At 41.0% G+C, this 26,894-nt stretch overlaps 1 protein-coding gene across 1 annotated transcript in view; it reads left to right on the top strand.

The window, feature by feature from the left end:
* Nucleotides 1-575: 575 nt before the first annotated feature.
* Nucleotides 576-26,894, top strand: part of nckap5l (NCK-associated protein 5-like) — an 883,389-nt gene continuing 857,070 nt past the window's right edge. The window contains exon 1 of the mRNA XM_073047595.1: nt 576-787. Coding sequence (XP_072903696.1) covers nt 785-787 — 3 coding nt within the window. The 5' untranslated portion in view covers nt 576-784. The remainder of the gene's footprint in view (nt 788-26,894) is intronic.

The following is a 26,894-nucleotide window of genomic DNA, read 5'->3' as shown; positions in this document are numbered from 1 at the left end:
ATTTCTCTACACAATATTTTTATCTGTTCAGTTTAAATTGCCTCATGAGGAATACATCTTAAATATCTTCTGAACCTACTATTAGCTTCACCTTTGAGACTTTTCATGAATAGATAGTAATCAATTCCCCACCCAAACACTTGTTACTGGTATGTCAATAATGTGTTAGTACAAGCTACCAAATTCCTACCTTAGTAATCTACTAACATACCAGAACTATGTATTGAAGCTTAGTAAAAATGTACAGCTGGGGGAAGTGCTCTTTGCACTTTACCATTGTATCAGCTGTTAATGAGTCACTGACCCTGTTACTGGAAATGATGGACTTGCTTGCGAGGTTTTGTCAGAGTACAAGAGGTGTGACATATAGAGTTTTTATTTAACTTGTATGGCTGTCTGATTGGTTATATACCAAGCTTGTTTAACAGTTCACAAAAAGAAAGCAATAGCTAGAACAGGGATAATGAGAACCATATCAACACTCAGATGATGTAGAGTTTGATTGCATTTCCTTTCCTATTTCTGGCAGCAAAGAAGGCACAAACATTCCACAGATCCAAAACCGAACCAGTTCTATATGAAATGAAATAAATTTGTGGAACATTTTATAAATCCATTTCAAAAACAAATTGTTCAATAGTTTTGATGTGACTTCCTGGTGTTTCTGGTAACAGAATGGAATACGCAAAAGACTGATAAGAACGTCCGTGAGTTAATCCTCTGCCCGATTCTGCAAGGAAGGACGAAGAAGCTGCTGAAGTGCTTTTCTCCTGATGGCAATCTTATGGTGAGCAAATAAAACTGCACTTTTAAACATTTAAACATAAAAAACTTTCTTGTGGCTGATAATTAAATAGAATTTAAACTAACAAAGTAATAATTGATCTTTGAGTTTCTGTAATATTTTGCTTGTTTATGAATTGACTTACAGACATTGAATATTCTTCATACATTGGCTGATGTTTGGTTTGTCATTATAGATAAAAATTAGTCATGCAAATTAAAAGCTGTCTATGTTGGTTTGAGAAGTAATATCATGAATTGCTTTCTTGTGCATATCAAGATAGGCAGTTTTTTATTGTACAGCTCCTGTAACTATTCTATGCCCTGGAAAAACTTGATTGGTTAACTGAAACTAATGGGAATGAATGAAAATATTTTAAAGAAGCAATCCTTTTATTTGTGTTTTCTGACTGTAATGCTGAGCTCGCAAAATTGACATTTCTTTTGTAGCAGTGTTGAAATTGTCTATTTCTCTAAATCATATTAAGCTTGATGATTGTCCACAGGATAATTCAAAGATGTTGTAAATTACTCTTTCAATTCCAATTAGACCATAAGACAAGGGAGCAGAATTAGGCCATTTGATCCATTGAGTCTGCTCCACCATTCCATCATGGCTGATACATTTTCCCCCTCCTCTGCCCCATTCCAGAGCCTTCTTTCTGTAACCTCTGATGCTGTGGCCAATCAAGAACCTATCAACCTCTGCTTTTAATACAGCCAGTGACCTGGCCTCCACTGCTGCCGGTGGTAACTAATTCCACAAATTCATCACCTTCTGGCTAAAGAAATTTCTCTACGTCTTTGTTTTGAAAGAGCACCCCTCTATCCACTTGTTCTAGACTCTCCACCATGAGAAACATCCTTTCCACATCTATTTTGCCTAGGCCTTTCAACATTTGAAAGGTTTCAGTGAGATCCTCCCTCATCCTTCTAAATTCCAGCGAGTACAGGCCTGGAGCCATCAAACGTTCCTCATATGATAATCCTATCATTCATCCTTGAGAATCATCCTTGAGTACCTCTTCTGGACCCACTCCAATGCCAATACATCTTTTCTTAGATAAGGAGTTCAAAACTGTTCACAATACTCAGTGAAAGTCCTCACCAGTGCCTTATGAAGCCTCAGCATCACATCCCTGCTCTTATATTCTAGACCCCTTGAAATGAATGCTATCATTGCATTTGCCCTCCTCACAACTGACTCAACCTGCAATAAATGACCATGCATTTTCCAATGTTATATTTTGTTTGCATTTTCTTGCCCATTCTCCTAATCTGTCTCAATCCTTCTGCAGCCTTCCTGTTTCATTAACACTACTTGTTCCTCCACCAATCTTCGTATCATCTGCAAACTTGGCAACAAAGCCATCTACTTCCATCATCTAAATCATTTATATACAGCATTTTAAAGAAGCGGTCCTAACACCGACCCCTGCAGAACACCTCTAGACACTGGCAGCCAACCAGAAAGGGATCCTTTTATTCTCACTCACTGCCTCCTATCAATCAGCCAATGCTCTAACCATGTTAGTAACTTTCCTGTAATACCATGGGTTCTTAAATAGGCAAGCAGCTTCATACCTTGTCAAAGGCTTTCTGAAAGTCCGAATATACAACATCCACTGCAACCCCTTTATCCATCCTAATTGTAATCTCTTCAAAGAATCCAATAGGTTCATGAGGCAAGATTTTCCCTTCAGAAAACCAAACTGTCCTATTTTGTCCTGTATCACGAAGTACTCCATAACCTCACCCTTAACAGTTGACTCCAACATCTTCCCAACCACTGAGGTCAGGCTAACTGGTCTATAACTTGCTTTCTGCTGCCTTCCTCCTTTTTTAAAGAGTTGAGTGACTTATGTAATTGTCTAATCATCTGGCACCATGCCAGAGTCCAATGATTCTTTAAAGATCATTACAAATGCCTCCACAATCTCTACCACTACGTCTTTCAGAACCCTAGGGTACAGTTCATCTGGTTCAGGTGACTTATGTATCTTTTAGGTCTTTCAGCTCTTTGAGCACATCCTCCCTTGAAATAGAAACTACACTCACTTCTCCTCCCAAGCACACTTCAACACCTGGCATACTGCTAGTGTCTTTCACGGTGAAGACTGATGCAAAACAATCGTTTAGTTCACCTGCCAACACCGTGGCCCCATTATTATATCTCCAGCCTCATTTTCTAATAGTCTTATATCCACTCTTAGCTCTCTTTTATTTATTTATGTACATGAAAAACTTTTTCTTTCCACCTTGATATTATCTGTTAGCTTGCTTTCATGTTTCATCTTTTCTCTTCTACTGATACTTTTGGTTGTTCTCTGTAGGTTTTTAAAAGCTTCCCACTAGTTTTTGCTTTGTTGTATGCCCTCCCTTTTGCTTTATATTAGCTTTGACTTCCCTTGTCAGCCACAGTTGTACTATTTTACCATTTGAGTGTCTCTTCATTTTTCGAATACATCTGTCCTGTATCTTCCTTATTTTTCTCAGAAACTCACGCCATTGCTGCTCTACTGTCATTCCTGCCAGCATCTCCTTCTAATTTACTTTGGCCAACTTGTCTCTCATTTCCTTTATTTCACTGAAATACTGCAACATCAGACTTTACTTAGTCCCTATCAAATTTCAAACCTCATTTTCCAAATTCATCTGCATATTAAAATCTCCCATGACTATCATAACATTGTCCTTTTGACATGCCTTTTATATTTCCCATTGTAATCTGTAGTCCACATCCCAACTACTGTTTGGTTGGCTATATATAACTAGCAAACTTACTTAATGAATACTTTACTTCAGCATTCATTAAAGAAAAGGATATTGGTGATTGTAGTGATGACTTACAGCGGATTGAAAAGCTTCAGCATATAGATATTAAGAAAGAGGATGTGCTGGAGCTTTTGGAAAGCATCAAGTTGGATAAGCCGCCAGGACCAGATGAGATGTACCCCAGCCTACTGTGGGAGGTGAGGGAGGAGATTGCTGAGCCTCTGGCGATGATCTTTGCATCATCAATGGGGACGGAAGAGGTTCTGGAGGATTGGAGGATTGTGGATGTTGTTCCTTTATTCTCAGCTTAGGGATATCTCAGGAAATTATAGACCAGTGAGTCTTACTTCAGTGGCTGGTAAGTTGATGGAGAAGATCCTAAGAGGCAGGATTTATGAACATTTGGAGAGGTATAATATGATTACGAATAATCATCATGGCTTTGTCAAGAGCAGGTTGTGCCTTACGAACACGATTGGATTTTTTGAGGATGTGACTAAACATGTTGATGAAGGAAGAACAGTAGGTGTAGTGTATATGGATTTCAGCAAGGCATTTGATAAGGTACCCCATGCAAGGCTTATTAAGAAAGTAAGGAGGTATGGGATCCAAGATGACATTGCTTTGTGGATCCAGAACTGGCTTGCCCACAGAAGGCAAAGAGTGGTTGTAGGTAGGTCATATTCTGAATGGAGGTTGATGAACATTGGAGTGCCTCAGGGACCTGTTTTGGGAGCCTTACTCTTCGTGATTTTTATAAATGGCCTGTATGAGGAAGTGGAGGGATGGATTAGTAAGTTCGCTAATGACAGAAAGGTTTGGGGTGTTGTGGATAGTGTGGAGGGCTGTCAGAGGTTACAGCGGGACATTGATAGAATGCAAAACTGGGCTGAGAAGTGGCAGATGGAGTTCAACCCAGATAAGTGTGAAGTGGTTCATTTTGGTAGGTCAAGTATAATGGCAGAATATAGTATTAATGATAAGACACTTGGCAGTGTGGAGGATCAGAGGAATCTTGGGGTCTGAGTCCATAGGACGTTCAAAGCAGCTGCGCTGTTTGACTCTGTGGTTAAGAAGGCATATGGTGTATTGGCCTTCATCAATTGTGGAATTGAATTTAGGAGCCGAGAGGTACTGTTGCAGCTATATAGGACCCTGGTCAGACCCCACTTGGAGTACTGTGCTCAGTTCTGATTGCCTCACTACAGAAAGGATGCAGAAACCGTAGAAAGGGTGCAGAGGAGATTTACAAGGATGTTGCCTGGATTGGGGAGTATGCCTTATGAAGACAGGTTGAGTGAACTCGGTTTTTTCTCTTTGGAGCGACGGAGGATGAGAGGTGACTTGATAGAGGTGTATAAGATGATGAGAGGCATTGATCGTGTTGATAGTCAGAGGCTTTTTCCCAGGGCTGAAATGGCCATCATGACAGGGAACAGGTTTAAGGTGGTTGGGAGTTGGTACAGAGGAGATGTCAGGGATAAGTTTTTTACGCAGAGAGTGGTGAGTGCGTGGAATGGGCTGCCAGCAACGGTGGTGGAGGCAGATACGATAGTCTTTTAAGAGACTTTTGGATAGGTACTTGGAGCTTAGAAAAATAGAGGTCTATGGGTAACCCTAGTAATTTCTAAGGTAGGGACATGTTCGGCACAACTTTATGGGCCAAAGGGCCTGTATTGTGCTGTAGGTTTTCTATATTTCTAACTCTGATCAATGATCTCCTCACTCTCCCGTACAAGCCAAAGGTCATCCAGCTGTTCCAGAGCCTTAATATGGTTTCCAAACAGCTGCAGCTGGTTGCACTTAGAACATAAGGCATAGGAGCAGAATTAGACAATTCAGCCATTGAGTCTGCTCCGCCATTCCATCATAGCTGATCCTGGATCCCACTCAACCCCATATACCTACCTTCTTCCCATATCCTTTGACATCCTTACAGATCAGGAAACAATCAACTTCTGCTTTAAATATACCCACGAACTTGGCCTCCACCAGTCTGTGGCAGAGCATTCCACAGATTCACTACTCTCTGGCTAAAAAAAAATTCCACCTTACTTCTATTCTAAAAGGCTTCTGAGGCTGTGCCCTCTGGTTCTGGACACACCTACCACAGGAAATATCCTCTCCACATCCACCTGATCTAGTCCTTTCAATATTCAGTGGGTTTCAATGAGAACCCCTGAATTTTTTTGAAATTCCAGTGAGTACAGACCCAAAGCTGCTAAATACTCCTGATATGTTAAGCCCTTCATACCCAGAATCATTCTCATAAACCTTCTCTGGACTCTCTCCAAACACAACACATCCTTTCCGAGATATGGGGCCCAAAACTAGTGCCTTACAAAGCGTCAGCATTATCTCCTTGTTTTTATATTCTCTTCCCTCTGAAATAAATGCCAACATTGCAATTGCCTTTTTTTTACCATAGACTCAACCTGTAAATTAACCTTCTGGGAGTCTTGTACGAGGACTCCTAAGTCCTTCTGCACCTCTGATGTTTGAACCTTCTCCCCGTTTAGATAATAGTCTGCATTTTTTGTTCCTTTTACAAAAATGCATTATCATACATTTCCCATCACAATTCCATCTGCCAGTTTTTTTTGCCCATTCTTCCAATTTGTCCTGCTGTAATTACAATGCTTCCTCGGCACTACCTGCCCCTCCACCTATCTTCGTATACTCCACAAACTTTGCCACAAATCCATCCATTGTATTATCTAAATCACTGACAAACAATGTGAAAAGTGGCGGTCCCAATACAGTACTGACCCCTGAGGAACATCACTAGTCACCAGCAGCCAACCAGAAAAGGTCCCCTTTATTCCCACTCACTGTTTCCTGCCAGTCAGCCATTCCTCTATCCATGCCGGTATCTTTCCTGTAATGCCATAGGACTTTATTTGTTAAGCAGCCTCATGTGTTACATCTTATCAAATGCCTTTTGAAAATCCAAGTAAGTGACATCCACTGCCTCTCCTTTGTCCACCCTGCTCGTACTGCCTTGAAGAACTCTAACAGATTTGTCAGGAAAGATTTCCCTATATAGAAACCATGCTGTTTTTGACTTATGCATCAATAATCTCCAAGTACCCCCAAACCTCTTCCTTAATAATAGACTCCAGCACTTTCCTAATACTGTCCCAATCATTTCACGCAGATGTAGATCCCTATCTTTTCAAATTTAATAGAAGTATCAAATACAACACTTCTAATTTTTTCTAAATTTAGACAGAACATAGTTTGAGAAAACCAATGAAATATGGTAGGAGGATTAATTTCTTTCCAATTCAACAAAATAGATCTTCTCGCCATTAATGTAAGAAATGCAATCATTCAACAAGCAGAAGAGGATAAATGGAGTGAGTCCATCATTGGTAAACCAAAAATTGCAGTAATAGGATGAGGTTGTAAATCAATGTTCAATACCGTAGAAATAATATCAAAAATGTCTTTCCAATATTTTTTCAAAAGCGGACACGACCAGAACATATGAGTTAAAGACGCTATCTCAGAATGACATCTGTCACAAATAGGATTTATATAGGAATAAAAATGAGCCAATTTATCCTTGGACATATGAGCCCTGTGCGCAACTTTAAACTGTATTAATGAATGTTTAGCACATATAGATGATGTATTAACTAATTGAAGAATTTTATCCCAATTCTCAATAGGGATAGTAAGGTTAAGTTCTCTTTCCCAATCATTTTTAATCTTATAGAAGGGCTCTGAACGTATCTTCATGATTATATTGTAAAGTTTTGATATTAGCCCTTTCTGAGAAGGATTTAGTTCAAACAAATTCTCCAAAATACCTGAAGACACAAAATTTGGAAAGGTAGGAAGTACAGTGTTTAAGAAATTCCTAATCTGTAAATATCTAAAAAAATGAGACCATTTATTCAATATTTTCATATGATGTAATATGACCCTGTTCCAAGCCTATTTGTTTTTCCAGTTTCGATTTTATATATGTTGAGAGGATCGGAGTTGACGACACTGATGATTTTGTATTTTTGTTAGATATTATAAACAGCCCATTTAAAAAAAATAATTCTTTTTCTCTTTTTTCTTTTTTCGTTTTTTCCTTATTAGTTATTAGATTATTAGATTAGTTTTTTTGCAACTTTTTTTTCTTTTTCTTTTTTCTGTTTTTTTTTAATATATATTATGATATACCTAGGTTTGCCTTGTTTATTTGTTACTTGTATCATCCATGATTTGGGAATACTCATTTATACTGTAACCATTGCTTATGTATTCTTTCATGTTCAGTTGAAATGTGTATGTTTGTAATCCCATTCTCTATGTATCAATTTTATTTTGTTGATATTAATAATAATAATTAAAAGATTGAAAAAGAAAAAAGATGTAGATCCCTGGGAGAATGGGTCTTCCAGGGTTCCAACATACACCATGAAGAACACACAATAGCCATTAACTACACTAAGTACCCCTGGCGTCGTAAGAGAAAAGGGTATCTTAACAGAAGCTTACCCAGACAACTTACTCAAAACCAACGCCTCTTCCAAGCCGAAGGCTCCTTTGAGCCAAAGCCTGAAACTCCTCCTCTCACCGCAGGCACCTCTCAATAATGGCCTCACTGCTTGCCCCTTCTGTACTTCTATTCACTGCTCTCTGTGTTTCTTCCACTGTTGATTGGGCTGCCACTGAACGCCCGCAAGGTTCTCCTTTTAAACAAGCGCTGCCAACCTGCAGGATATCTCCCGCCGCTGATTGGGTCACCGGAACCTCTACCCACTCATTTCATCTCAATATCTCACATCTTTGAATGAGTTAATCTCTCATTCATCTGGCAAGTAAACCACCTGGAGGGAAGGGCTGAGGCAGGCTAATCAATCTGAGTCTCTTCCATTTTTTCAGCCAACAGATGAGCTTGAAATTATTTAGTATTTGTCACCTCCCCCTGCCCCCCACTTCCAACCAGATGCCAGAAGAGTAATTTGTCTGGATTCAAAAGGAAAACCAACAGATGATGGAAACACAACATTAAAACAGAAAATACTGGAAATGTTCAGCCAGTCAGATGATTTCTATTTGAATTTCAGGATGTCTGTCTTTTTAGTTCCAGATTAACAAATCCAGTTTTACAGTCATAAACTTGACAAGCATATTCTACTCTGGACAACAGAACAAATTTTACTTTAATTTGAAGAAATGTTGTTTTGATCTTTTATTCAAGTGATTTTGAGAATTAACCTAAAACTAGGTAATGTACAATTACAGTATGGTTACCTTATGGGAAGGAGTATTCAATCTGTTAAACTCAAACTAACTCTATGTAAGACAGTCCAGCTTGTTCAACTCTCTTCTTACAACTTTGTAGTTGTTTTTAGACCATAAGACATAGAAGCAGAATTAGGCCATTCAGCCCATTGAGTCTGCTCCGCCATTTCATGCTGATCCATTATCCCTCTCAGCCTCAATCTCCTGCCCTCTCCTCATATCCTTCATGCCCTAACTAATGAGAAACCTATTTACCTCTGCCTTAAATGCACCTAATGACATGGCCTTCACAGCTGCCTGTGGCAATAAATTCCACAGATTCACCACCCTAAAGAAATTCCACCTTGCCTCTGTTCTAAAAGGATGTCCTCTAGTCCTAGACTCCTCACCATAGAAAGCATCCTCTTCATGTCCACTCTATCTAGGCCTTTCAACTTCAATATGTTTCAATAAGATCCCCCTCATTCTTCTAAATTCGAGCAAGTAAGGGACCAAAACATTAACTGTTTATTCATTACCATCGATGCTGTCTGACCTGCCAAGTTCCTCCAGCATTTTGTGTGTGTTAATCTGGATTTCCAGCTACAGAAGAATTTCTTCTGTTATTCTTATGCTCTCTTTATTTTATTATTTCATTTATAGTTTGTTTTCTGTTGCACATTGGTTGTATGTCTTTGGTATGAATAGTTTTTCTGAAATTCTATTGTATTTCTTATTCTTCCTGCAAATACTTGCAAGAAATGAACCTCAAAGTGCTGGATGGTAACTTATGCATACTGTGACAATAAATTAACTTTGAACTTTGAAAGCAATTTTGGGCAGAAAACAAGTTTGAAAAATTGCTTTCTGATTCCTGAGATCTCTCGGAGAATTAAGTGATAGAGAAAATTAGTGTGGGAAAGGGCTTGTTTTGTAATATGGTGTGGATTTAATTGCTTAATGACCTTCTCCTTTGCCGTGTGGCAATGCCGTCTAGGCCTTCGTCTACTTTTTATTCTGTGCGCTCAGCTATTTTCAAGTCTTGTCAGTTCCTTCCTGAATATTTGCAGTAAATTGCATGCTTATTGCATGAACTGGTGACTTGCTCAACAGTCAATGACCCTCTTTGAAAGTCACCCGACCTCTGATGTCTAAGATTCCCATATGTCCTTTGCTCCTGTCTAATCTGTTTAATTCAGATAGCCTATCCACATGCATATAAACTAATCCTGTTGTTATTTTTAACTTTATCAAGCATCCTTGAAGTGTTTATGGAACATGCTAATTCAGCTATTTCAGCTTATCTTGCTATTTAGTGACTTTTAAACTATCATTAATTCAAGGCTGATATTGACCAGGATAGAGTTGGGAGTATATCATTTATCCCTTTACTTCAACTCTGACCTCTGGGCCAATCATTGCTGATCAGCGCCAATGCTTTGACAATGCAGCCAACTGTAGGTTTCAGTGATAAAAACACAAAATGCTGGCAGAACTCAGCAGGCCAGACAGCATTTTGTGCTTTTATTTATCTCCAGCATCTGCAGATTCACTCGTGTAGGTTTCAGTGGCCAGTTATTAGTGCAATACAACAAAATTATCTACTGTAAAGCCTAGATACTTCTGCCACTCAACACTCTTTCCTTCTTAATCTTCTACATGTGATTTAGCTTTTTGTGGCTCATTTATTCTAACTAATTCTTTACTTCCCAGATAATTCCACCAAGCATTTTGTTTCTTTCTCTTGACTCCAAGTAAATATTGTAAAGCATATAAACCCTGAGCTTCTTTTTATTCAATCTTCCATTTTAATCCTCCTCTACCATCCCCAGTTTTTTTCCTTCTCCAAGTCTCTGAGGAAAACCATCATGGCCAAAACTGCCACAACATTAAGGTGATCTTGGGATCCTTTCAAAGATAAAATGGATGCGTTTACTCACTCCTACATAATCAACCACTGAAGTCAACTGCCCACAATGAGGATCAAAGCAGTGGTCATTGGACCTTCAGCAATCAAGCAGTATCTGATTCTGAAAGTCACTTCCACAACACCTGTACTATGTATCATAGAATTTGTAAGGAGTTGGCACATTCTCCACGTGCCCACGATTGCAAACGCCAGAGGGCATATGTACAAAATTAAGGGAGGGAAGTTTAGGGGAGACATCAGGGGTAAGTTTTTTACACAGAGGGTTGTGAGTGCCTGGAATGACTTGCCAGGGATGGTAGTGGAGGCTAAAACATTAGGGGTATTTAAGAACCTCTTGGACAGGCACATGGATGAAAGAAAAATGGTGGGTTATGGGGTAGAGTAGGTTTAGTACTTTTTTTTAAGGATTATATGGGTCAGCACAACATGGAGGGCTGAAGGGCCTGTACTGTGCTGTAGTGTTCTATGGTTCTATGACCACATTGGTGCTCTGGGTTTCTCCCATATTCCAAAGACATACGTGTCATTAGGTTAATTGGTCACGGGGGGGGGGGGGGGGGGAGGGTAATTGAGTGCCGCGGGCTCATTGGGCCAGAAGGGCCTGTTACTGTGTTGTATCTCTAAATAAAACTAAACACAAACAAATAAAGGGCTGATTTAGTTTCTGGAATGGAAACTTTACGGAGAATCACCTACTGCCTGTTACACTGCTGCTGTTTAGGGCAGGATGAAGGCCCTCCATCTCTGGTGGTTTCCTTCATCAGAATCAGCATTGGGTTTAAAATCACTGGCATATGTCATGAAATAATTATATAACTAAGTGGCAGCAGTACAATGCAATACATGATAAATTATAGAAAAAATGATTACAGTAAGGATATGTAAGTTGCATGCCATCTTGGAAAATGTCTCCCATCCACTCCATAATGTACTGGTTAGGCATAGGAGTACATTCAGCCAGAGACTCATTCCACCGAGATGTAACACTGAGCGTCATAGGAAGTCATTCCTGCCTGTGGCCATCAAACTTCACAACTCCTCCCTTGGAGTGTCAGACACCCTGAGCCAATAGGCTGGTCCTGGACTTATTTCCATTTGAAATAATTTACTTATTATTATTTAATTATTTATGGTTTTATATTGCTATATTTCTACACTATTCTTGGTTGGTGAGGCTGTAACGAAACCCAATTTCCCTCAGGATCAATAAAGTATGTCTGTCTGTCTGTCTGTCTGTCTGTCAAAAGCAGAAATAATTTTTAAAAAGTGATGTAGTGTTCATAGGTTTGGTTTTCACCACTGTCAGTCATGTAAGTCCCGGGTGGAGACTCAGGAATACTGTCGCACTCAGAGGTAGAAGGTTTTTCATTGTTGTTTCCATGACAATTTTATTTTACCAGCCAGTATTGTTAGCCCTGAACTGAACCCCTGAAATGGACCAGTGGACAACTGTTAGTTTGGCCTCTACCCTTCAACCTGTCTGGCATGGGTGACCTACCAAGGGCTAAAGCATAAAGCCCTGACTCCCACCAACGTAGCCATCTGGGTGACTGAAGCACGCAATCCCCCAAAGTACCACAAGGTTGTGGTCCTTAAGGAGGTACATAGAATCAGAATCAGGTTTATTATCACTGATATTAGTGCAGTGTAGGCAAGAGTTAGCAAAAGGGCAGCTGGCTGAAATGGAAGGGGGCTACTTGTCACTATCTAATGAGAGATTTGCTCCTATACCTCAAGAGTGTATCTATGTCACTGAATGAATGCCAAGATATAAGGAATGGATTCAGCCAACTCCACCAACAACCATGAAGGGAAAACTCACAACCTGCTCAATTTGGTCATGCATAAAGGATTTTGCTGAGATTTGGGAAGTCTCTAACCTGGGATTATCTGATAATCTGTTTATTGCTCCAAATCTGGTGGGCTGGACTTCAGCATTTAGAGTTCATCAGAGAAGTATAAGTAGTGATAGGCCCTTCTGCCCCTTTGAGCCATGCTGCCCCAGTAACCCCACAATCTGGATTAACCCCAAGTCTAAGCACAGGACAATTCACAGTGACCAATTAACCTAGCCAGTACATCTTTGGATTTATGAAGAAACCAGACACCCAGGAAAAAACCCACACATTCCTTGAAGCCATTTGATAAAAGCTCCAGTGTTGGAGGGTTAGGGAGAGGTTCAGTGGAGGAGACCAAATTGTGCTTTTATTCTTAAGTAACAATAACATTTCTTGACCTTAATGTATGTTACTGCATTTGTTGAGATTGCTCATTTAATAACATGACCAGGCTCTCTAATTTGTTTTCTTTAATCTCTTTACAAGTAATATGCTTGTAAATTCTTAGTTATGATTTCATGACATAATCGAAAATATATATTTGGCAAGACTGAGTTAAGTAAATGGGCTTGCTGATCAGTTAGTAATTCAACTATTGAAGTGAAATTCTTGTCATGGATGTTTCTTTAATTTATTTATTTTGAGATGCAGCAAAGTAAGAGGCTCTTCTGGCCCGGTAAGACCGCACCACCCTTTCACACCCATGTGACTAATTAACCAAGAACCTGTACTTCTTTGGACTGTCATTGGAAACCGGAACACCCGGGGGAAACCCACGCAATCACAGGGACAGCATTCGATCTCCTTACCGACAGCAGCAGAATTGAACCTGGGTCACTGACACTGTAACAGAGTTATGGTACCGGGCTGCCCTGGTTTTGTTTGATTCTGTATTGATTGTTTAAGTTACCAGGGTCTGGAGTCATCCAAAACAGGTTCTATTTACAAGTATTTATTAATGGACCAAATAATACTGAAACATCTGGAGAAGGGGCTTGTTGTATCCATTCTAGGGCAGCTCATTCACCTCTGATCCCCAACTCACTCAGCTCTTGCCTGTGGCTGTTTACATATGACAATGGTTACATCTCTTCAACAGACAGGCTAAAGCAGATGAGGGAAGTCAGCAGGCCTCATTCCCCACTGAGACAGGGACATGCCTGTCCCAGCATGCAAAGGCAGCTCAGGTGGACTGGGCAAATGAATCCGATGGCCAGGAAGGTGGTACAGCAACACCTAGAGAGCGAAGGGCATGACGAGGCACAAAAGAGGTCATGGTCGTCAACTGCAATCAATGACCACCATTGTGACAATTACTTGTACCACTGGACCCAGACTTCAGAGTTTGAGAGAGTGGAACTGCCCAGTGCAACAGCTTTTCCACTTTGTAAACTTACTTGCACAGGTTTCTCTGTTGTCATTGAAAGTGATGGCCAACCAATCATCATTATTGTCAGCATGGACTCACAGCCTGTGATTCTTAACCACTTACGTTATATTTGATCTAGAAGACACCCACCTTAACACATCCCCTCGAACACCCCCCAATGCACCTTTCTTAACGCACCCCCCTCAACTCACCCCCACCTTAACGCACCCTTACCGACCTTAACACCCCCTCCTTAACTCAACCCCACTTTACCACACCCCCTTCTTAACTCATCCCCTCCTTAATACACCCCTACCTACCACCCCCTGTAGCCCGACCAGTATCCAAGTTTTGACCCGCAAAGTGGGGCAGGATGAGTGGAGTATACGGACAGTATTGTCAGCTCACTGTTGTCAAAGGCCTTTTAATAAATGTCATAATAATTTTAAATATTTAAAGACAGTTCAGATCATCTCAATAAGTATTCAAATATTATTTAAAATGGTTTAGGTTCCTTTATTTAAGATGAAATAAAATAAACTTTATAATCACACCTGCTCTGTAAGTTAGTCTGAGAATCATGAAGACGCAGGGCTGATGCTCCCAATGCCTGTCATCACTGTGATAAAGGTGTGCGTCCAGTCCCTCAGTGGTAAGTCCAAAGGCAAAAGTTGGAAGTCTGATGTGCTGACCAGCTTTGTGCTGTGACCAGAGACCATCTGGACATCAGTAGTTTGAGAGAAGTGGATTTCAATCAGGACTACTGTCCAAGTAGAGAAAGGCAGCAGCATAATTCAGCTTTGACCAGTGACCAATTGACATTCGGGATTGATTAGCAAGAGCAAATTATAGGAAGGCAGGGCAAGTGCGAAAGCCGTTGTCTGAGTGGACAGAGTCAGAGAGGTGATCCTGGGGCTTAAGCTCTTTGAGGCTTCAACCAGAGAAAGCAAAAAAAAAGAAAAGCTCTAGCAAAGTTTTTTTCCTTCCTTTTTTAATATCTTTATCACATTATTGCATTAGTGGCACCTTAACAAATGCCTTCTGAAAATCCAAGTAAATAACATCCACTACCTCTCCTTTGTCCACCCTGTTGGTTACTTTCTTGCAGTACTCTAACAGATTTGTCAGGCAAGATTTCCCTTTACAAAAACCATGCTGAATAGAACATATTATTATTAGTCTCCAAGTACTCCAAAACCTCATCCTTAATAATAAACTTCAACTCTTTCCCAACCACTGACGTTAGGCTAACTGGTCTTTAATTTCCTTTCTTTTGCCTTCCTCCCTTCTTAAAGGGTGGAATGACATTTGTAATCTTCCAGTCCTCTGGGACCATGTCAGAATCAAGTGATTTTTGAAAGATCGTGAACAATGCATCCATTATCTCTTCAGCAACCTCTCTCAGGACTCTGGGATGTAGTCTGTCTGGTCCAGATGACTTATCCAACTTAAGACTTTTGAGTTTGCCTAGCATATTTTCCACTGTAATAGCAATGGCACTCACTCCGGCCCCCTGACTCTCATGGACTTCTGACACACTGCTCGTGTCTTCCACAGTGCAGACTGATGCAGAGTACTCATTAAGTTCATCTGCCTTTTCTTTGCCCCTCCCCCCCATTACTATCTCACCAGCATAACTTTCCAGTGGTTCAATATCAACTCTCACTTACTTACTCTTTATATAACTGAAAAATCTTTTAGTATCCTGTTTTATATTATTGGCTAGTTTGCCCTCATATTTCATCTTTTCCCTTCTTATAGCTCTTTTAGTTGTCTTTAGTTGGATTTTAAAAACTTCCCAATCATCCAACTTCCCACTCAGTTCTGTTACCTTATATGCCCTTTTCTTGTCTTTTATGCAGTCCTTATCTTCCCTTGTCAACCACAGTTGCCTACTCCTGCCATTTGCGAACATCTTCTTCTGTGGGACATATCTATCCTGCAGCTTTTGAACTAGTCCCAGAATCTTCAACCATCTCTGCTCTGCTGTCATGCCTGCCAGTATCCTCCTCCCATCCACCTGAGTAAGCTCCTCTCTCAAGCTTCTTTAATTACCTCTGTTCCTTTGCAATACTGATACATGTCAGTTATGCTTCTCTTTCTTAAATTGCAGCAGGAATTTGAACATATTAAGATCATTGCATCCTAAAGGTTCCTTTAGGTTAAGATCCCCAATAAGATCTGGATTTTTATACAACACCCAATCTAAGATAACTGTTCCCTGAGTAGGCTGAACCACAAGCTGCTCATAGGTATTCAACAAATTCTGTCTCTGCGATCAGGTGCCAACCTGATTTTCCCAATCCCCTTGCATATTGACGTCCCCATTACAATTGTGTCATTACCCTTATTACATGCCTTTTCCAGCTCCCTTTGCAATCACAACCCTACATCTTGCCTACTATTTGGAGGCCTATATATGATTAGTATTTTTTTTACCCTTGCAGTTTCTTAACTCCACCCACAAAGATTCAACATTCTCTGACACTATGTCTCATCTTTCAAAAGATTTAACATAGAAACATAGAAAACCTACAGCACAAGACAGGCCCTTCAGCCCACAAAGTTGTGCCAAACATGTCCCTACCTTAGAAATTAGTAGGCTTATCTATAGCCCTCTATTTTTCTAAGCTCCATGTACTTATCCAAAAGTCTCTTAAAAGACTCTATTGTATCCACCTCCACCACCATTGCTGGCAGCCCAGTCCACGCACTCACCACTCTCTGAGTAAAAAAACTTACCCCTGACATCTCCTCTGTACCTACTCCCCAGCACCTTAAATCTCTGTCCTCTCATGCTAGCCATTTCAGCCCTGGGAAAAAGCCTCTGACTATCCACACGATCAAAGCCTCTCATCATATTGTACACCTCTATTAGGTCACCTCTCATCCTCTGTCGCTCCAAGGAGAAAAAGACAAAGTTTACTCAACCTATTCTCATAAGGCATGCTCCCCAATCCAGGCAACGTCCTAGTTAATCTCCTCTGCACCTGTTCTATGGCTTCCACATCCTTCCTGTAGTGAGGCAACCAGACCTGAGCACAATACTTCAAGTGGGGTCTGACCAGGGTCCTAGATAGCTGCAAAATTACCTCTAGGTTCCTAAATTCAATTCCACGATTGATGACAGCCAATACACCATATGCTTTCTTAACCACAGAGTCAACCTGTACAGCTGCTTTGAGCATCCTATGGACTCAAACCCCAAGATCCCTCTGATCCTCCACACTGCCAAGAGTTTTACAATTAATACTATAATCTGCCATCATATGTGACCTACCAAAATGAACCACTTCACACTTATCTGGGTTGAACTCCATCTGCCATTTCTCAGCCTTGTTTTGCATCCTATCAATGTCCCACTGTAACCTCTGACAGCCCTCCACACTATCCACAACACCCCCAACCTTTGTGTCATCAGCAAACTTACTAACCCATCCCTCCAATTCCTCATACAAGCCATTTATAAAAATCACGAAGAGTAAGGCTCCCAAAACAGATCCCTGAGGCACTCCACTGTTCATCAACCTTCATTCAGAATATGACCTACCTACAACCACTCTTTGCCTTCTGTGGGCAAGCCAGTTCTGGATCCACAAAGCAATGTCATCTTGGATCCCATACCTCCTTACTTTCTCAATAAGCCTTGCATGGGGTACCTTATCAAATGCCTTGCTGAAATCCATATACACTACGTCTACTGCTCTTCCTTCATCAATGTGTTTAGTCACATCCTCAAAAAATTTAATCTGGCTGGTAAGGCATGACCTGCCCTTGACAAAGCAATGCTGACTATTCTAATCATATTATACCTCTCCAAATGTTCATAAATCCTGTCTCTCAGGATCTTCTCCATCTACTTACCAACCACTGAGGTAAGACTCACCTGTATATAATTTCCTGGACTATCTCTATTCCCTTTCTTGAATAAAGGAACAACATCCGCAACCCTCCAATCCTCCGGAACCTCTCCCATCCCCATTGATGATGCAAAGATCATCGCCAGAGGAGCAATCTCCTCCCTCGCATCCCAAATTCACCTGTGGTACATTTCGTCCGGTCATGGCAACTTATCCAACTTGATGCTTTCCAAAAGCTCCAGCACATCCTCTTTCTTAATATCTACATGCTCAAGCTTTTCAGTCTGCTGTAAGTCATCACTACAATCACTAAGATCCTTTTCCATAGTGAATACTGAAGTAAAGTATTCATTAAGTACCTCTGCTATTTCCTCTGGTTCCATATACACTTTCCCACAGTCATACTTGAATTTAATTCCATCTCTTAACAAAAGAGCCACATCATTGCCTATGCCTTCCTGCTTGTCATTTCAATACAAAATAGATCCTTTGATGTTAAGCTCCCAACTACAGCCTTCTTTCAGCCACGACTCAATGATGCCCACAACATCATACCAACCAATCTCTAATTGTGCTACGAGTTCATCCATCTTATTCCAAATGCTATGTGCATTTAAATACAGCACCATCTGTCCAGCATTCTTTGTGCTTTTGAATTTTGTGTCTGATACAATTTAACTCTTTGCACCATCTGTACCCAATCATTAGCTTATCATAGAAACATAGAAAATAGGTGCAGGAGTAGGCCATTCGGCCCTTCGAGCCTGCACCACCATTCAGTATGATCATGGCTGATCATCCAACTCAGAACCCTGTACCTGCTTTCTCTCCATACCCCCTGATCCTTTTAGCCACAAGGGCCATATCTAACTTCCTCTTAAATATAGCCAATGAACCGACCTCAACTGTTTCCAGTGGCAGAGAATTCCACAGATTCACCACTCTCTGTGTGAAGAAGTTTTTCCTCATCTCAGTCCTAAAAGGCTTCCCCTTTATCCTTAAACTGTGACCCCTCATTCTGGACTCCCCCAACATCGGAAACAATCTTCCTGCATCTGGCCTGTCCAGTCCCTTTAGAATTTTATACATTTCAATAAGATCCCCCCTCAGTCTTCTAAATTCTAGTGAGTATAAGCCTAGTTGATCCAGTCTTTCTTCATATGAAAGTCCTGCCATCCCAGGAATCAATCTGGTGAACCTTCTTTGTACTCCCTCTATGGCAAGAATGTCTTTCCTCAGATTAGGGGACCAAAACTGTGCACAATATTCTAGGTGCGGTCTCACCAAGGCCTTGTACAACTGCAGTAGAACCTCCCTACTCCTGTATTCAAATCCTTTTGCAATGAATGCCAAGATACCATTTGCCTTTTTCACCGCCTGCTGTACCTGCATGCCCACCTTCAATGACTGGTGTACAATGACACCCAGGTCTCGTTGCATCTCCCCTTTTCCTAATCGGCCACCGTTCAGATAATAATCTGTTTTCCTGTTCTTGTAACCAAAGTGGATAACCTCACATTTATCCACATTAAATTGCATCTGCCATGAATTTGCCCACTCACCTAACCTATCCACGTCACCCTGCATCCTCTTAGCATCTTCCTCATAGCTAACACCGCCGCCCAGCTTCGTGTCATCCGCAAACTTGGAGATGCTGCATTTAATTCCCTCGTCTAAATCATTAATATATATGGTAAATAACTGGGGTCCCAGCACTGAGCCTTGCGGTACCCCACTAGTCACTGCCTGCCATTCTGAAAAGGTCCCGTTTACTCCCACTCTTTGCTTCCTGTCTGCCAACCAATTCTCTATCCACATCAATACCATACCCCCAATACCGTGTGCTTTAAGTTTGCACACTAATCTCCTGTGTGGGACTTTGTCAAAAGCCTTTTGAAAATCTAAATATACCACATCCACTGGCTCTCCCGTATCCACTCTACTAGTTACATCTTCAAAAAATTCTATAAGATTCATCAGACATGATTTTCTTTTCACAAATCCATGCTGACTTTGTCCGATGATTTCACCTCTTTCCAAATGTGCTGTTATCACATCTTTGATAACCGACTCTAGCATTTTCCCCACCACCGATGTCAGACTAACCGGTCTATAATTCCCCGCTTTCTCTCTCCCTCCTTTTTTAAAAAGTGGGGTTACATTAGCCACCCTCCAATCCTCAGGAACTAATCCAGAATCCAAGGAGTTTTGAAAAATTATCACTAATGCATCCACTATTTCTTGGCTACTTCCTTAAGCACTCTGGGATGCAGACCATCTGGGGATTTATCTGCATTTAATCCCTTCAATTTACCTAACACCACTTCCCTACTAACATGTATTTCCCTCAGTTCCTCCATCTCACTAGACCCTCGGTCCCCTACTATTTCTGGAAGATTATTTATGTCCTCCTTAGTGAAGGCAGAAGCAAAGTAGTTATTCAATTGGTCTGCCATGTCTTTGTTCCCTATGATCAATTCACCTGTTTCTGACTGTAAAGGACCTACATTTGTCTTGACCAATCTTTTTCTTTTCACGTATCTATAAAAGCTTTTACAGTCAGTTTTTATGTTCCCTGCCAGCTTTCTCTCATAATCTTTTTTCCCTTTCCTAATTAAGCCCTTTGTCCTCTTCTGCTGGTCTCTGAATTTCTCCCAGTCCTCAGGTGTGCCGTTTTTTTTGCTAATATATATGTTTCTTCTTTGGACTTGATACTATCCTTAATTTCCCTTGTCAGCCACGGGTGCACTACCTTCCCTGGTTTATTCTTTTGCCAAACTGGGATGAACAATTGTTGTAGTTCATCCATGTGATCTTTAAATGCTTGCCATTGCATATCCACTGTCAACCCTTTAAGTATCATTTGCCAGTCTATCTTAGCTAATTCACATCTCATACCTTCAAAGTTACCCTTTTTAAAGTTCAGAACCTTTGTTTCTGAATTAACTATGTCACTCTCCATCTTAATGAAGAATTCCACCATATTATGGTCACTCTTACCCAAGGGGCCTCGCACGACAAGATTGCTAACTAACCCTTCCTCATTGCTCAATACCCAATCTAGAATGGCCTGCTCTCTAGTTGGTTCCTAGACATGTTGGTTCAGAAAACCATCCTGCATACATTCCAAGAAATCCTCTTCCTCAGCACCCTTACCAATTTGGTCCACCCAATTTATATGTAGATTGAAGTCACCCATTATAACTACTGTTCCTTTATTGCACACATTTCTAATTTCCTGTTTAATGCCATCTCCAACCTCACTACTACTGTTAGGTGGCATGTACACAACTCCCACCAGTGTTTTCTGCCCCTTAGTGTTATGCAGCTCTACCCATATCGATTCCACATCCTCCAGGCTAATGTCCTTCCTTTCTATTGCATTAATCTCCTCTCTAACCAGCAATGCTACCCCACCTCCTTTTCTTTCCTGTCTATCCCTCCTGAATATTGAATATCCCTGGATGTTGTGCTCCCATCCTTGGTCACCCTGGAGCCATGTGTCTGTGATCCCAACTATATCATATTCATTAATAACTATCTGCACATTCAATTCATCCACCTTGTTACAAATGCTCCTCGCATTGACACACAAAGCCTTCAGGCTTGTTTTTACAACACTCTTAGCCCTTATACAATTATGTTGAAAAGTGGCTCTTTTTGCTTTTTGCCCTGGATTTGCCTGCCTGCCACTTTTACTTGTCACCTTACTACTTTTTGCTTCTACCCTCATTTTACACCCCTCTGTCTCTCTGCACTTGTTCCCATCCCCCTGCCACATTAGTTTAAAGCCTCCTGAACAGCAGTAGCAAATGCTCCCGCTAGGAAATTGGTTCCAGTCCAGCCCAGGTGCAGACCGTCCTGTTTATACCGGTCCCACCTCCCCCAGAACTGGTTCCAATGCCCCAGAAATTTGAATCCCTCCCCTTTGCACCATTTTTCAAGCCACGTATTCAACTGAAATATCCTCCTATTTCTACTCTGACTAGCATGTGGCACCGGTAGTAATCCAGAGATTATTACCTTTGTGGTCCTACTTTTTAGTTTATCTCCTAACTCCCTAAATTCACCTTGTAGGACCTCATCCCGTTTTTTACCTATATCGTTGGTACCTATGTGCACCATGACCACTGGCTGTTCACCCTCCCATTCCAGAATGTCCTGCAGCCGCTCAGAGACATCCTTGACCCTTGCACCAGGGAGGCAACATACCATCCTGGAGTCTCGTTTGCGGCCACAGAAACGCCTATCTACTCCCTTTACAATCGAATCCCCTATCACTATAGCTCTCCCACTCCTTTTCCTTCCCTCCTGTGCTGCAGAGCCACCCATGGTGCAATGAACTCGGCTGCTGCTGCCTTCCCCTGATGAGACATCTCCCCCAAAAGTATCCAAAACAGTATATCTGTTTAGGAGGGAGATGACCTCAGGGGACTCCTGCACTACCTGCCTACTGCTACGCTGTCTAGTGGCCACCCCTTCCCTTTCTGCCTGTGTAGCCTTTACCTGCGGTGTGGCCAACTCACTGAACGTGCTATTCACGACTTTCTCAGCATTGCGGATGCTCCAGTATGAATCCAATCGCAGCTCCAGACGCTCAATGCGGTCTGCCAGAAGCTGCAGTTGGACACACTTCCTGCACACATAGTCGTCAGGGACACTGAAAGTATCCCTGATTTCCCACATGTTGCAGGATGAACAAACCACGGGGCCGATCTCAGCTGCCATGACCTACCCAATACTTGCCTCAACTTTTGAAACTTTCTCCTTTGAAAGGAACTTACTCGGCCTTACCTCACTTGGAGTGAAGCTCATCCTCGGCCTCTTCTCGGCGAAGCCTCTTGAGTCAAAGCCTCAAATCTCAACTCCTTCACTGGCCCACTCACTCACTGGCCGCTTTCCATAGGCCGCTCCGCTTGAGGTAACCCTCTATGTATTTGTTTGAGCTTTTCAAATTGCTTGGTCACTTGACCTCGATTGCCCAATCAGCTGCTTTCTGCTGAGTGTGAGCTATTCAAATCTTGATTGTCTAATCAATGGCTTTCTGCTGAGCTATTCAAATCTTGATTGACTTGATTGCACAGTCCAACTGCCAAAACTGCCAGAATCTCTTGAGTCAAAGCCTCAAATCTCAACTCCTTCACTGGCCCACTCACTCACTGGCCGCTTTCCACATTCCACGTATCCTTCCTTACATTCATGTTTCACCTATCATCTACTTGTAGACCTGTTGGTTCATCCTCAGCTCTATCATACAAGTTCCCATCCCTCTACCATATTAGTTCAAACCACTGTCAATAGCTCTATTAAACCTGTCCACAAGAATATTGATCTCCCTCGGATTCAAGTGGAACCCGTCCTTTTTCTCATGGTCTATTTGAGTAGCAATGACATGCGTAGGAAGAGTGATGAGATTCTGCATAGGGAGTTTAGGGAGTTAGGTGCTGCATTAAAGGACAGGAGTTCCAGGGTTGTGATCTCAGATTTGCTACCTGAGCCACATGCTAGAGAGGCCAGAAATACAGTTCAATACATGGCTAAGGAGTTGGTGTAGGAGAGAGTGCTTCAGACTTTTGGATCTTTGGGTTCTCTTCAGAGAAGGTGGGACCTGTACAGAAGGGACGGTTTGAACCTGAACTGGGGGAGGACTAATATCCTAATGGGAAGGTTTGTTAATGCTGCATGGTAAAGTTTCAACTAGAGTTGCAGGGGGATGGCAGAACAGTTAGTGGAGAGATTGTGGAGGCAGATGTTGGTAAGACCTCAGACAAAGTCAGGAGCTCAGGGCATAGATCACCACTTTGAATTATGATGCTATATCCATTAGTGATACTTTGATAGAGTTATACAAAATTATGAGGGGTATAGGTCAGGCAAACAGGTAAATGCAAGCAAGCTTTTTCTACTGAGGCTGTGGGACTACAAACAGAGATCATGGGTTAAGGGTGAAAGGTGAGAAATTTAAGAGAAACATGAGGGGAAACGTCTTCACTCTGAGGATTGTGCAAGTGTGGAATGAACTGCCAGCAGAATTGGTGCATATAAGCTCACTTTCAATGTTTGAGAGAGGTTTGGATAGGTATATGGATGGTAGGGATACAGAGCGTTATAGTCCCAGTGCAGCTTAAATGGTTTTGGGATGGACTAGGTGGGCCAAAGGGCCTGCTTCTGTGCTGAACTTCTCTGTGATTCTATTACTCTATGACATTTGACCTTTCACTTCCAACTTTCAATGTGCTGAGGTGGGTGCGGGAAATCCAATCTGCACTGCAAAATGAGTGGCATTCTCCAAAGGATCCCTGCATAGCTATTTGCTAACATCAATTATGATTGTCTCTGTAAGCATCAAGTATTTAGGGAAAATAGAACTTTGCACTTGACTGATCCGAACTTTGATAAATTCTGCATGTTTCCCTGATCTTGCAATGCTGTTGCAGTTGCAAGTTCAAATCGGACAGATTCTCGATGAGGAGTGTGATCATGTAAATCTTTCTCCTTGCAGCTGGCTGCCCGGCTCAGAGCACCTGAAATAGGCAGGATTTAGGAATAGAGGGAGTTGGATACTTAAAAAACCTAACACATTGAAATTGACAGGAAAATTTGAGGAAGTGATCAGTAAAGTACAATGAGAAAAACAAATGTTTATGCAGAGAGCAATTCTGATCTGGCCCTCAATGTACAAAGTTTTCAAAGGCTATCAGATGGACACTTGAAGGACATATTTTACAGTTACAGGAAAGGAATGCCACTCAAAATTTTGCTCTTGAAGCAGCTGTTGTGGACAATGCATCATGTCAAGTGTTGTGATTCTATGGAGGATAGCATTAAATATTTGTGTTGGATTCAGATATGAGTCGCTCCACCACCCAGGGCATGCCCTTTCTCACTTTTACCTACAAAGTACCCAGGACATCTTCAGGGAGTGGTGTCTCCCAGCATCCAAGGCATGCCTTTTTCTCACTGTTACGATCAGGTAGGAGATACAGAAGCCTGAAGGCACACACTCAGCGATTCAGGAACAGCTTCTTCCGCTCTGCCATCTGATTCCTAAATGGACATTGAATCCTTGGACACTATCTCACTTTTTTAATATATAGTTTTTCTGTTTTTTGTATGATTTTAATTTATTCAATGCATGTATACTGTAATTGATTTACTTATTTATTAGTTGTTTTCTTCTATATTATGTATTGCATTATACTGCTGCTGCTAAGTTAACAAATTTCATGACACATGCTGGTGAAAATAAACCTGATTCTGATTCTGATATTGTTTCAGGTGTAAACATATAACATAAAGAGTATTGGTCTCAACACAAACCCCTATGGATCACCTTTAGTCACCAGCAGCCAATCAGTAAGGGCTCCCTTTATTCTTTGTCTCCTGCCTGTCAGCCAATCCTTTATCCCTGTTAATATCTTTTCTATAATACCATTGGCTCATCTTGTTAAGCAGCTTCATGTGTGGAACATTGTCAAAAGCCTTCTGAAAATCAAATGAACAATGTCCACTGACTCTCCTTAGTCTATCCTGTCTATTATTTCCTCAGATTTGCCAGGCAAGTATTCTCTTAAGGAAACCATGTTGACTTTGGCCTTCTTTATCATGCACCTCCAAGTACTCCAAAAGCTCATTCTTAATAACAGACTCCAAAATCTTCACAGCCACAGATGTCAGGCTAACTGGACTGTAATTCCTTTTCTTTTGCCTCCTGCCTTTCTTAATGAGTGGAGTGACATTTGCAATTTTCCAGTCCTCTGGGAGTGTTCAAGAATCTAGTCATTCTTGAAAGATCATGACAAATACCTCCACAATTTGTTCAGCTATATATATTGTTCAGAAATGTGGGTGGAGTCCATCTGGTTTAGAATGAACTCCACCCACTAATCTACCTTTAGACCTTTCAACTTCCCAAACAGTTACAGCAACTACACTCACTTCTGCCCCCTGACACTCAAATTTGACACCCTGACAAGCGGCGTTCTGCTTGTGTCTTCTACAGTGAAGACTGATGCAAAATAATTAAGTTCATCTGCCACTTTTTTGTCCCCCATTATTACCTCTCCAGTGTCATTTTTCATATATCTGAAAAATCTTTTGGCATCCTCTTTTATATTATTGTCTAGCTTCCCTCTGTATTTCATCTTTTCTCTCATTATGTTTTTTTGGTTGCCTTCTGTTGGTTTTTGAAAGATTCCCAGTCCTCTAACTTCCCACCAAGTTTTGCTCTATTATATGCACTATTTTACTTTGTTTTAATGGTGTTTTGACTTCCTCCTCTCAGCCATGGTTGCCTCATTCTCCCTTTAGAATATTTCTTCATTTTTAGGATGTATCTATCCTGGTAGAAATGTTCACAGGTAATGGACAAACACTTTATCTCATTCTTGGAATATAACTTTTGTTTTAAGTGATTTTCATAGAAATTTTGCTAGCTCTAGTAACACAATCTGAAGCAGTTTGAACAAGCTCCTTGAAACTGCCTTTAATCTCTGTAGGTTTCTAAATATTTCACTAGAGATGTTATTTGTACTTTCCCTTTCTTCATAAGATAAAAACCATGTTTCAATCTGGGTAGTATTCTGTGTACAAAGAATTTATTTGTGCATCAAATCTCTTTCTGTTACATCTACCATTCAATTACAATGTATCTGGACTTAACTTGCATGAAGATAATAATGTTGCCATCTGTTCAACAGAAAGTTAATGTCCTTGTAAAGCCTTGATCTTTTTAACATCAGAAATGTTGAAGCGATCTCTATTTGCTGTTCTGAAGAACGATCGTTCTTTATTGGGCCTCTCTCTCACAATGCAATGGAGGAACATTCGGTGGATGACTTCCTGGACTCTATTTCCAACATTTCAATTTCAAACGAAGAATCAAATTGGATGAGGCTTTCCGGTCTATACAAAATACATGTTGTGTTACTTTGCTTTCACCTTGAAATGGAAGGAAATGACAGTAGGGTAGATGCTGAACTATCCTACCAACCTGCCCCAGTGGTTACCGCTCACGTTGGGAAATATAAAAATAATCCAATCTATCTTACAATCTTTCAACTGTAAATTTGTTTGATGTACTTTCAACTAGACTAGATATTGGCATTATGCAA

Source organism: Hemitrygon akajei, chromosome 5 (genome assembly GCF_048418815.1).
Source record: "Hemitrygon akajei chromosome 5, sHemAka1.3, whole genome shotgun sequence".
Taxonomy (NCBI): Eukaryota; Metazoa; Chordata; class Chondrichthyes; order Myliobatiformes; family Dasyatidae; genus Hemitrygon; species Hemitrygon akajei.
The sequence above is the reverse complement of the archived record's forward strand: the minus strand, read 5'-3'. Positions and strand labels throughout refer to the sequence as shown.